Consider the following 12765-nt stretch of genomic DNA (forward strand, 5'->3'; position numbering starts at 1 on the left):
TTTGGTTGTTTTCAGGTTTTTTTTGTTGTTGCTATTATAAACATGTTTCTACGAATGTTCCTGAATATGGCTCTTTGCCCATCCATGACTGACTTTGAACATGCAAATTCAGTAGTAAGTTGTTGGGATATGGGGAATGCTCTCTGCAACTCTGATATACTGCTAATTTCTCTTCAAAATGATTTTAACTAATTTTTCACTCCCACTTGCAATATGAATATTTCTATAGCTCCCTCTCTTTGGCACGATTTTGCTAATTTGATGAGTATGAAATATCTTCTTAATGGTTTTAACTTACTGTTTCCTAATTACTAGTGAGGTTGGACTGGGTCACACGGCACCCAGACATTAAGTCAAACATCATTCTGAATGAGTCTGTGGGGATGTTTCTGGGTGAGATTAATATTTGAATCAGCAGACTGAGTAAAGCAGATTTTCCTCCTTAATGTAGATGGGGCCCACCCAATCAAGTGAAGACTTGAACAGAATGAAAAGGTTGAGGAAGAGGAACTCCTTCAGCCTGACTGAGCTGGGTCATTGTATTTCTTTGCTTTTGGATTCAAATGAAAACACTGACTTTTCTTGGGTCTTGAGTCTGCTGGCTTTCAGATTGGGACTTGTATTATTATTACTTCTGGTTTTCAGACCTTTGGACTTGGACTAGAATTACGCATTGACTTTCCTGTGTTTCTCTCTTGCTGACTGCAGATTTTGGAGATTAGCCTCCATAATCCTGTAAGCAAATATCTCATTTTATGTATTATATATATACACACACACATATATAGCATAATATAGTCAAGGCCATGGTTTTTCCAGTAGTCATGTACAGGTGTGAGAGTTGGACCATAAAGAAGGCTGAGTGCCAAAGAATTGATGCTTTTGAACTGGGTGCTGGAGAAGACTCTTGAGAGTCCCTTGGACTGCAAGGAGAGCAAACCAGCCAACCCTAAATGAAATCAACCCTGAATATTCATTGGAAGGACTGATGCTGAAGCAGAAGCTCCAATATTTGGCCACCCTATGCGAAGAGCTGACTCATTGGAAAAGACCCTGATGCTGGGAAAGATTGAGGGCAGGAGGAGAAGGGGATAGCAGAGGATGAAATGATTGGATGACATCATTGACTGAATAGATATGAGTCTGAGCAAACTCCAGGAGATAATGAAGGACACAGAAGCCTGGCATGCTGCAGTCCACGGGGTCGCAAAGAGTTGGACATGATGGAGCAACTGAACAACAACAACAATAGGGTAATATATATATGTTATTTGCATAATATATATAATTTGTATTATATGTGTGTGTGTATATATATCCATATATATCTGTTTCTCTAGAGAAGCTTGACTAATAAGGATCGTTGCTGTTTAGTTGCTCAGTTGTGTCCAACTCTTTGAACTTCAAAGAACAGATGGAATTCATTGTCTTGTAATCTCCATGCAATGGCCTGTTGGAGCTGGAGATTACCTCCTCTAGATATGAGACCCCTACTCTCCCCGGCTATCCCGTGGTCTTATGTACTTTCTTACCCATCAGAACACCATCTTGGGGAAGACTTGGGAAAGAAGGAGTCAGGAAGACTGAGTTTTTGTGAGAAAGGAGTCAAAACAGCTTACTCTGGAGAGATTTAAGTCTGAAGAAAATATAATATTGTAAATTCACAAGTTTAAACTTCCCCCTCCCTTTCTTACTCAGCAGAATAGAGGCTCAGGAGAAAGAAGAGATTAATAATACAACCTAAAGAGCTATGGGATTTTTTTGTACATTTGAGCATAAAGCGTAAACTACAGTCCTTTTATAGTTACATTAAAATAATGTCTGGAATAGCAAATGTTTTAATTATTATTTCATTAATCATGCTTCAGTATTTAAACAATCTCCCCTTTGCTCAAATGAAGTTTACATCTGCTTTTATGAATTTACTACCACTTTAATCACATGCATAGCTAACTATTAAGTATTTTAATTTATTTAGTAAGGGATACCTGAATTAGGAATTCACATTCCACAGAGGGAAGGAAAAAAAAGGCAAATTTTAACTAGGCGATATTCATATGAATGATTAAAACTGAACAATGTGACCTTACCTTTCTGAATATCCACTCTCCCGGGCAAACCTCTGAAATGCACCCATGGGATCTGAGCCTGTGCTTAAGATAAATACCAGGGGAGTGTTGTATGACATGTCTTGATACAGAGTGGGGAGGTCCACAGGTGGTGTCTCTATAAAGGCTTTCCCAAGATTTTCTATGACAAAGTCTGTAAGAGCAAAAACCACCTGAAAGTTGAAAGAAAAAACATTAAAAGGCTACTGGATGAGGATCCATTTCAACATAGTATCAGAAGCTCTACCCAGAGCCATTAGGCAAGACAAAGAAGTAAGGCATCCAAATCAGAAAGGAAGAATTAAAATTGTCCTTATTTGCAGATGATATGATCTTATAGAGTCAACCCTCGAACAACATGAGTTTGACCCAAGATATGGGTTCATTTTCATTTTTATGCATATGAATATCCAATTTGCCCAACACAATTTATTGAAGAGACTATGCTTTCCCATTCTGTTTGCTGTAGTGGCTATACCAATTTACATTCCTGCTTACACCACTCATAAAAATGAACTCAAAATGAATTAAAAATTTAAATATAAGACTCCAAACCATAAAACTCCTAGAAGAAAACAGAGGGGAAAGGCTCCTTGACGTAGCTTTGGCAATGAGATTTTGGATATGACACCAAAAGCAAATAACAAAAGCAAAAATAAGCACGTGGGACTATACAAAATAAAAAAGCTCCTGTGCAGCAAAAGAACCAACCAACAAAATAAGAAGACAACCTATGGAATGGGAGAAGGTATCTTTGAGCCATACATCTAATAAGGTGTTAAAATCCAAAAATATATAAGAGATTCATGCAACTCGATAGCAAAAAAAATTCCAAACAATCCAATTAAAAAACAGGCAGAAGATCTGAATAGGCACTTTTCCAGAAAAGACATATATCTGTCTGCTTAGGATCATTAATCATCAGGGAAATGTAAATCAAAATCACAATGAGATATCATTTCATACCTGTTAAAATGACTATTATCAAAGAGACAAGGAATAAATGTTGGTGAGGATCTGGAGAAAAGGGAGCCCTTAGGCATCGTTGCTAGGAATGTAAATTGATGTCTCCACTATGAAAAACAGTATTTATATTTTGCAAAAAATTAAAATCAGAACTACCATATGATCCAGCACTCACAATTCTGGGTATTTATCTTAAGAAAATGAAAGCAATAACTTGAAAAAAATACATGCACCACTGTGTTCACTGCAGCACTATTTACAATAGCCAGGACATGAAATCTGGCTATCTGTGTCTATCAATGGATAAAGAAAGAAAGAAAATGTGATACATACACATATAGGAATATTATTCAGTCATAAAAAAGAATGAACTCTTGCCATTTGCAACAACATGAATGGACCTTGAGGGCATTATACTAAGTGGAATAAGTCAGACAGAAAAAAACAAACATATTATCTTTCATATGTGGAATCTTAAAAATAGCAACAACAAGGCAAAATACTCTTTGACATAAATCACAGCAATATTTTTTTTGACCCAACTCCTGGAAATAAAAACAAAAATAAACAATTGGGACCTAATTAAACTTAAAAGCTTTTGCACAGCAAAGGAAACTATAAACAAAATGAAAAGAAAATCCTCAGAATGGGAGAAAATAATTGCAAGTGAAACAATTGACAAAAGACTAATTTCCAAAATATACAAGCAGCTCAATATCAGAAAAACAAACAACCCAATCAAAAAGTGGTTGAAAGACCTGAACAGGCATTTCTCCAAAGAAGACATACAAATGGTCAACAAACATATGACAAGATGTTCAATATTACTTATTACTAGAGAAATGCAAATCAAAACCACAATGAGGTATCACCTTACGTGGGTCAGAATGGCCACCAACAAAAAAATCTACAAAAAAATAAATGCTGGAGAAGATGTGGAGAAAAGTGAACCCTGTCGGACGGTTGGTGGGGATGTAAATTGATACAGCCACTAAGAACAGTATGGCGATTCCTTAAAAAACCAGGAATAGAACTACCACGTGACCCAAGAATCCCAGCACTGGGCACACACCCCGAGAAAACCATCATTCAAAAAGATACATGCACCACAGTATTCACTGCAGCACTCTTTACAATAGCCAGGACAGGGAAGCAACCTAGATACCTATCAACAGATGAATGGATAAAGAAGTAGTGCTACATATATACACAGAATATTACTCAGCCAAAAAAATGAATGCATTTGAGTTAGTTCTAGTGAGTTGGATGAACCTCGAGCCTGTTACACAGCATGAAATGAGTCAGAAAAAGAAAAACAAATAGCGCATATTAACACATATATATGGAATCTAGAAAGATGGTACTGATGAACCTATTTGCAGGGCAGGAATAGAGATGCAGACATAGAAAACAGACTTGTGGACAATGAGGGGGAAGGAGAGGGTTGGATGAATTGAGAAAGTAGTGTTGAATCATATACATTGCCATGTGTAAAATGGATAGCTAATGGAAGATTGCTATATATCACAGAGAGCTCAACACGGTGTTCTGTGACAACCTAGAGGAGTGGGATACATATGGGAGACATATGTATACTTATGCCTGAGTTGTGTTGCTGTGTGGCAGAAGCCAATACAACACTGTAAAACAATTACCCTCCAATTAAAAATAAATAAAAAAAATAGCAACAACAATAAACTTCTGGATACAGAGCACACACCGTTGTTTGTCAGAGAGCAGAAAATGGATGCAGAGGGTGAAAAGGTAAAAATAAAAATTAAATGTAAAAAATAAATGTGTGTGTGTGTGTGAGAGAGAACACACTTCATTTCCCAAGATTGAGATTCTTAACTAGAATTACATAATCATATGTGGAAGAGCATTTGTGTATTCTCTAAGAAGGCTTGCAACTTTCATCATATTCTCTAAAGGGTCCAAGAGACAAAAAACAAACAAACAAACAAACCTCTCAACATTGTGAATCAACCATACTCCAATAAAAAATTAATTCAAAACAAACAAAAAATCCTTGTCCTCAGGCTGACCTGATTTCATGACTGGGAGGGATAGGAAATCATTTTCTACCAAGCCCCTTTGCTCCTCCCCTCTCCAAGCCTAGGTGGTGCCTGAGGGGGAGTGACTCCGCCCACTTCTGGTGCAGGGCTCGACTCCATTTCTCATTCTCTTTATTTCTTTTTTGTTCCCATGAGCAATCACTCTAACCACAGCTTAAAGTCCTGGCTCTCAGCTATTCCTGGTCCTTCTCCTCTGGAACCCTCTTCCTTCTCCCAGTTGGTCTGCCCTTGAGTTTCTGCTAGGCTTCCCCACCCAGGGGCACTGTTCCAGATCTCCCTGCTGCTGCCCGACACCCTCCAGTCTGCCCCCACAGGTTGTTGGTATGACACAGGAAATTATTTATATGAGAAGTTGAGACTATCACCTCTTCAAAGAGGTCCTCCTTGGCTTCCTACTCTAGTTTCCACTGTACTACTTTTATTGAAACTTCTCTTTCATGTCCTTCTTAGAACTTTTTGCAAGCAGAAAGTATTTTATTCTTTCTGTCCCTTCTCTCTCTCGCTAGAATACAAGCCTTTGGGAGTAATTTTTCTTTTTCATAAGAAAAAAGAATTTTTCTTTTTCACAGTTGTATCCTCAGTGCCTGGAATACTTGTTAAATATTTTATGGACAGAAGCTGAGGGACAGGTACTGGTCTTCAAATGATAGAAAATGAGTCTTAGGTCTTTTCCTGAGTCTGATCTTCTCTGGACCAGAGAAATGGGAATATTGGCTGTGAGACAGGCCCCATAGCAGGTGGAATCTTGCACCTGGTGCAGGATGTAGCCCACCAGCATCTGTTCTCTTCTCTAGAACTCTTGTGTGGTCATATTTCTACTGCATGATGCAGTCTTCCTATCTGTAGCTGATTGGACGAGGAACAAAACTTAAGTTGAGCTGGACCAATCAGAATCTCTCTCTTGAGAATTTGAAACTAGAGGAACAATTTCATTGAGAGTTGAGTGCTATCAATGGCAATACTATAGAGTTATGTTCAGTGAGCTGCCCAGTGAGCTGCTCCTCCTGAAGTGTGATTAACTGGCTTTTCCTCAAATTTAATGAGCTACCCCAGTATCCTTTTATTTTAATATATCCTTTTTAGTCTTGAACTTATTAAATTTGTTCTATATGGTTGCAACATTAAGAACCTTAGCTCATACACAGAGACACAGAACCTGAAACAAAAACAACAAAAATTTCCCATAGTCTAGAATTTTCTAGCCTATGTCTCAATCTTTAAAACTCCTTCTTTGGGACTACTGCTGTTTAATCATCCTTTCATCTTTGTCAGTATCTGACCTTGTAGCCACTGTCCCATATCCACTGAAGACTTGCCACCTAGCTTATAGCTTCCTCTGCATTTATGTCTGTTCCAGTGATTTATCAACTGTGTCTCAGGCATTGTATTGTCATCATCTGGGGTGACACAACCCAGGTTCAGGGTCTAGAAGGACCTCCCACATCCTAACTGCACAGTGCCTTGACCTTAAACTCTAGTGCACATCATCTCATCACTTTTGCAGTCACCCATACCTATGGCCACCCTCAGGACATGGTCACCACTTGGAACTTCTCATTAGAAGTTTTAAGCTCAACTTTGATCCCAACCTCTCCTGTCCTTCTAACTGTACTACATTCCTAGTCCAACTACATTTGCTTCCAAAGAAACTTTCAAGGTTTTCCCTCTTCTCCCAGTCTATAAGCTTTTTCTTAGAGCTCTTCCCCTTTATAGAACTACTTTTACCAACAATCTCAATGACCTTCTATCTTCCATTCATCTATTTCAATTATCAGTAGCCCAGGCCAACCCCGCAGCCTTTCTGTTTTCCTAAAGGGATGGTATAAAATCCTACAGTGTAGCCTCAATTATCTCCAAACTATGGCTTCACTTTCTCCAGTGCATTTTATTTCTCCCATTTCTCATAGAACACCCTCCATTCATTACAATCTGTTGATAATTCTTGCTGCATTGAAACACTACGCCTACTTGGTTTCCACATCATTTCTTTCTCCTGATGTTCTTCTTGCCCCTCTGCCTCTTCCTTCTTAAGGGCTCTTCATCCTTTCTCTTTGTCTTTTCAAAGTTGGTGCTCCTCAGGGTTTCATCCTTTGCCCATCTGTCCTCTTAACCTATTATTCCTCTACGATTTTAACAACTCCTGTGGTTTTACTTTCCAACTCAATGTTAATAATTCCCCAATCTCTATTTTTTAAGCTGTATTTCTCTCTAAAGTTTTCTACCCAGATATTAATTGGTCCCCAGACTACTATACAGTTTGATATTGGTAGATACTGAAGACTCAGTGGCGTCTTTATCTGACATGTTTCTCCTTTGACATTTGCCTAGTTGTTGATACAACTCTCCCCTTTGGCCCCCATGCCAAAACCAGGAGCCATACTCGCTGCCCCATCTCCACATCCCCCTCCATCTCTTTAATCTACTACCTCTATCTTAATGCAGGTTGCCATAATTTTAAAACAATTTTTATTGAAGTACAGTTGATTTACAATGTTTTACTGGCTTCAGGTGTACAGCAAAGTGAATTATATGTATACGTATATATGTATATATCTCCATTCTTTTTCAGATTCTTTTCTCATATAGATTATTACAGGATATTAAGTAGAGTTCCCTGTGCTGTACAGTAGGTACTTGTTATCTAGTTTATATATGGTAGTGGGTATATATTAACCCCAACCTCCTAATTTATTATTTCTCTTCATGTTTCTCTTTTGGTAATCATATGCCTGATTTCAAGATATATGAGTCTGTTTCTGGTTTGTAAATCAGTTCATTTGTATCATTTTTTAAATTAGATTTAACATATAAGTGATATCATAGGATATTTCTCTTTCTCTGTTTGACTTAACTTCATTTAATATGATAATCTCTAGGTCTATCCATGTTGCTGCAAATGGTGCTATTTCATTCTATTTTATGCAAGCTGCCATAATTTCTTACATAATTATGTCAACCATCTTCACACTGGTCTTGGTAACTATGTTATTTTTCTGTTAAAATGCCTACTTCCTATTGCTGCCAAGTTGTGAAAGGCTCACCAGTCCCTTGCTAACACCATCCAGCAGAGCCCCGACCTCCCTGGCAGGAAGCACAAGTTCCCCATGGCAACATTAAGGAAGTTCCTCTAGGTCCCTGGATGACTCTCCAGCCTTTTCTCTCATCATTTCCTGTATAAAATATTGTGCTCTATTGATAACACAAAGTCTCCATTTCTTACTAAAAACACAAAGTCACAAACCACTTCCCAAATTTGGCCATTGTTACTTTCTAAATAAATCTCATCAGTCCATGAATCATAACTGGCTGGCGAGCTTTAGCAGAAATAATTATAACACAGTTCTTTAATGAAAAATATCCTACCTTTTCTTCTTTACAGCATTTAATAAGGATTAACTTATGGAAAGAACTTAGTTCTGGATGCCAAAAATTATAGCTTGTGGGCACCCTTTCCGTTGTTATGAGTTGATCACTCTCCTTCATTATAGAATAGGCGTCCTGATCAGGTGGGTTAATATAAGTCTCAAAAGACCCTGGAAACACAATTTTAAAACATGCTTTAATTATAGTTGCTATGACTGTGATATTAAATAAATGTGTGTATTTAGTTGCTTGGTTGTGTCTGACTCTTTGCGACCCTTGGGACTATAGCCTGCCAGGTTCCTCTGTTCATGAGATTCTCCAGGCAAGAATACTGGAGTGGGTTGCCGTTTCTCCCCCAGAGATCTTGCTGACCCAGGAATTGAACCCATATCTCCTGTGTCTTCTGTGTTGCAGGTGGATTCTTTACCCACTGAGCCATTTGGGAAACCCATTAAATAAGTATATTTGGTAAGGAAAAAATTTCTATGTTTACTATCAGTTTTTTGAGACAGACAGTGCACTAAGTCATGTCCGACTCTTGTGACCCCATGGACTATAGCCTGCCAGGCTCCTCTGTCTATGGGATTCTCCAGGCAAGAATACTGGAGTGGGTTGCCATTTCCTTACTGCAAATGTAAATATATTAATCTCCCTCTACCCAACTTAATTAGGAAATACTGAATTCAAAATTGGATCAGAAAATGAATTCAAACCACTTACAAAACATGAAGTTAAAACAAAAGACAGAGAAGTTACCAATTAAAGGATGCATAGAGATATATCAATCAAATGTGAGCAAAAAAACAAACAAACAAACAAACAAAAACCCAACCCTAAGTGATAAAAAGTGATGAGTAACATTAGCTATATTAGAATTCAAGGCAAACATAATTAAATGGGGCAAAATAGGTCAAGTTATATTAATTACAATATGAACCCAATAATAAAAATATAATAAAATAAATCAATATATGTCAGACAATAGCATAAAAATACATCAAACTATTGCTGCTGGGAGTTCCTTGGTGGTCCAGTGTTAAGAATCTGCCTTCCTATGCAGGGGATGTGGGTTTAATCCCTGGTTGGAGAACTAAAATCCCACATGCTAAAGGGCAACTAAGCCTGAGTGCTGCAGCTAGAGAAAGCCCGAGTGCCACAACAAAGACCCAGTGCAGCCCCACCCCAAAAAATGCCCCCAGAACCCCCATCACTGTTGGATGAAGAAGAAAAAGCAGAAAAAAACATAACAGTGATAGAAAATAACACAATTATTAGTGTGAGACAGATGAAGCAAATAAAATATGTGTGAGACAGATGAAGCAAATAAAACATTTAGGCATATATACTTTTTTTTTTTACCATATAAATAACATATGAATAAATTGTGCATTATGCATGAGTCCTGAAGAATCGATGCTTTTGAAGTGTGGTGCTGGAGAAGACTCTTGAGAGTCCCTTGGACTGCAAGGAGATCAAACAAGTCAACCATAAAGGAAATCAACCCTGACTATTCACTGAAAGGACTGATGCTGAAGCTGAAGCTCCACTACTTTGGCCACCCTGATATGAAGAACCGACTCACTGGAAAAGACCCTGATGCTGAGAAAGTCAGGGCATGAGGAGAAGGGGGAGACAGGATGAGATGGTTGGATGGCATCATCAACTCAAGGGACATGAATCTGTGCAAACTCAGGGATATAGTGAAGGACAGGGAAGCCTGCCATGCTGCAGTTCACAAGGTGGCAAAGAGCTGGACATGGCTGAGCGACTGAACAAGAGTTAGCACTGAAATTCCTGCAGGGTGCACAATGTGCTGCTGTAAGCTGCTCAGCAGACAACACGACCATCTAGTGATGAAATAGGCTGCTGGGGTTGAATATTACACTAAATGGTTGGCTTCCACGGCAGGCTGGAAAATGACTTTCTCCAGCTAGTCTGTGGGGCTCTCCTCTGAGGGCCTAACAATAGCAGCTACAGAGCTGGTGACAGAAATTTAGTGCCACTTAAGCCCATGACCCTGGGGCAGTAGGTAATTCTGTAAGACTTCTAATTTCTATGTGAAATATAGACAATTACATGGCCTGAGACCACAGGGTAGAGCACACCACAGCACTTTTTAGTGGATGCATTATTCTAAGAACCAGGTAGTGGAAACATTTATTCCAAAAGGACTTCTTTTCCCCTCAGGTTCTCATTATTGTAATGTAATGGTCACTAGGGCTTTGGCTAATAAGGCAGGATAATTTAAAATTCTAACTCCCAACTAATAGAACATGAAACACATAGGCACAAGATTAAGGCAGTTAGGAAGCCTTTGAAGGTGAGTGGCTTTGAAATTAATTATTAAACTTCACCTGCAAAAATCTAAAGCTCACTTTTAGAACACAAGCCATCCTACCACACACAAACCTTCATGATTCTGCAGGATTTCCAGAATCAACCTTGAAATTTAACAAATGAAAGCAAGAAAGTTGTTTTAAATTGCTAAAATTTTAGTCTCAGATGACAGTAATAAATGGTGTCTTTTGTCCAAACATGATGAGTTGTTTTCAGAATTACTTTGTCTTTCAACCTTCACCTCTTTCTTTGCCTCTATGTTTATGAAGCTCCATCTAGCCCTTCTGCTTTGGGTATTTCCCCAACTGTCCATCACTAGACTTCTCCTATGAGTATTTTTCTTCTGTGTTCTACCTCTTCCTCTAGCCATCTAGTTTAATTGGTCCACAATATAGAAACACAAGTTTCATTTGGTTTATTTACTGAAGAGTATTTTATTTTTCCTAGTCGTTATTTAGAAATCAAATGAGCATATAAGGATCCCAGAATTTCTGGTCCACATAGCCTTTAAACCACCACAGTTACTGGGTGTACTCAGGAAAAAACCCATTCATATGAGAAGTAGAAGAATAATTACTAAAAATAACAACAGAACACACAACTTCAAATCAGTACAAGGAAAATAAAAAAAAGGATGTGGACAACTGACCTGAAGGCAAGAAAGAAGTAAAAAATAAAGAAAAGCATGCCAAGGAAAAAATCCCTATAAATAAGGTGACGGAAGTAAGTCCAAATAAATGAGGATTTTCTCAACTCTGCCACTACTGCCATTTGGTCCAAGTGGTCATTTGCAAGTGGTCATTTGTTGTGGAGGGTTGTTCTGGTTGTAGGATGTTTAGTTACATCTCTGGTTTCTACCTACTGGATGTCTGTAGCACCACCCCAGTTGTGGGATCCAATAATATCTTCAGAATGTCCCCTGGGGAACAAAATCTTCCCCAGTTGAGAACCACTGAAATAGAGGTATAACCAACTTTACAATAGTTGGATTAAAAATTGCTTGTTTAAAAAGAGACTGCCATGTTGCTCAAAACAACAAAATCCTACTAAAGATACACTGAAACATGATGATGACCCAGAAGAGATAAAAATAAAGAATGCAGAAATATACAGAGGGAATACTAATGAAGACAATTCTGCTGTAATAATATTTAATAATACTAATATTAGAAAATATATTTTAAGGCAAAAAGCACTATTCAGGTATTTTACTTGTTAGGAAGATAATCACCCTAAACCTATTTATGCTTAATTAACAACATCAGTTCCACAAGATATAATGGGAGAAATTCTAGAATTACAGAGAAATTGTGATAGTGGTGTACCTTAATATATCTCTCTTAGAAATGACTGGTTAGGTGTAAAAAACAGTAAAATAAATACCATAATTAATAGGTTTGAATTAAGGTTTACATGGGGCTTCCCTGGTGGCTCAGTGGCAAAGAATCTGCCTGTTAATGCAGGATATGTGGGTTCAATCCCTGGGACAGGAAGATCCCCTGGAGGAGGAAATGGCAATCTACTCCAGTATTCTTGCCTGGGAAATCCCATGGACAGAGGAACTTGGCAAACTACTTTTAATGGGGTGGCAAAAGAGTCAGACATGACTTATTGACTAAACAACAACAGCAAAGATTACATACACATAGTAAAACATGGGGGGAGAGTAACATCGACTGTTATAATTCAGAGCAGGCATAACCCTTGGGAAAGAGGAAAAGGGTTCTATGAAGGAATATACGGGAATTCTGCGATGCTAGTGCTGGTCTAGTTCTTGACTTGGGTGGTAGCTCAGAATTGGTCAGTATTTTATAACAAGCTGTTGATTTTGATTTGTGTACTTTTCCATATGTATGCTATCCCTCAGTAAGAAGTTAAAAAAAAGTACAACCTGCCATGCTCAGTTGTGTCTGACT

At 38.2% G+C, this 12765-nt stretch overlaps 1 protein-coding gene across 1 annotated transcript in view; it reads right to left on the bottom strand.

Moving 5' to 3' along the window:
• Positions 1-12765, bottom strand: part of DNAH6 (dynein axonemal heavy chain 6) — a 279376-nt gene that overhangs the window by 51618 nt on the left and 214993 nt on the right. Inside the window, exons 63-64 of the mRNA XM_006055830.4 lie at positions 8513-8682; positions 2091-2281 (exon numbers count right to left, since the gene is read on the bottom strand). Coding sequence (XP_006055892.4) covers positions 2091-2281; positions 8513-8682 — 361 coding nt within the window. The remainder of the gene's footprint in view (positions 1-2090; positions 2282-8512; positions 8683-12765) is intronic.

The sequence above is a fragment of the Bubalus bubalis genome, chromosome 12 (genome assembly GCF_019923935.1).
Source record: "Bubalus bubalis isolate 160015118507 breed Murrah chromosome 12, NDDB_SH_1, whole genome shotgun sequence".
Taxonomy (NCBI): Eukaryota; Metazoa; Chordata; class Mammalia; order Artiodactyla; family Bovidae; genus Bubalus; species Bubalus bubalis.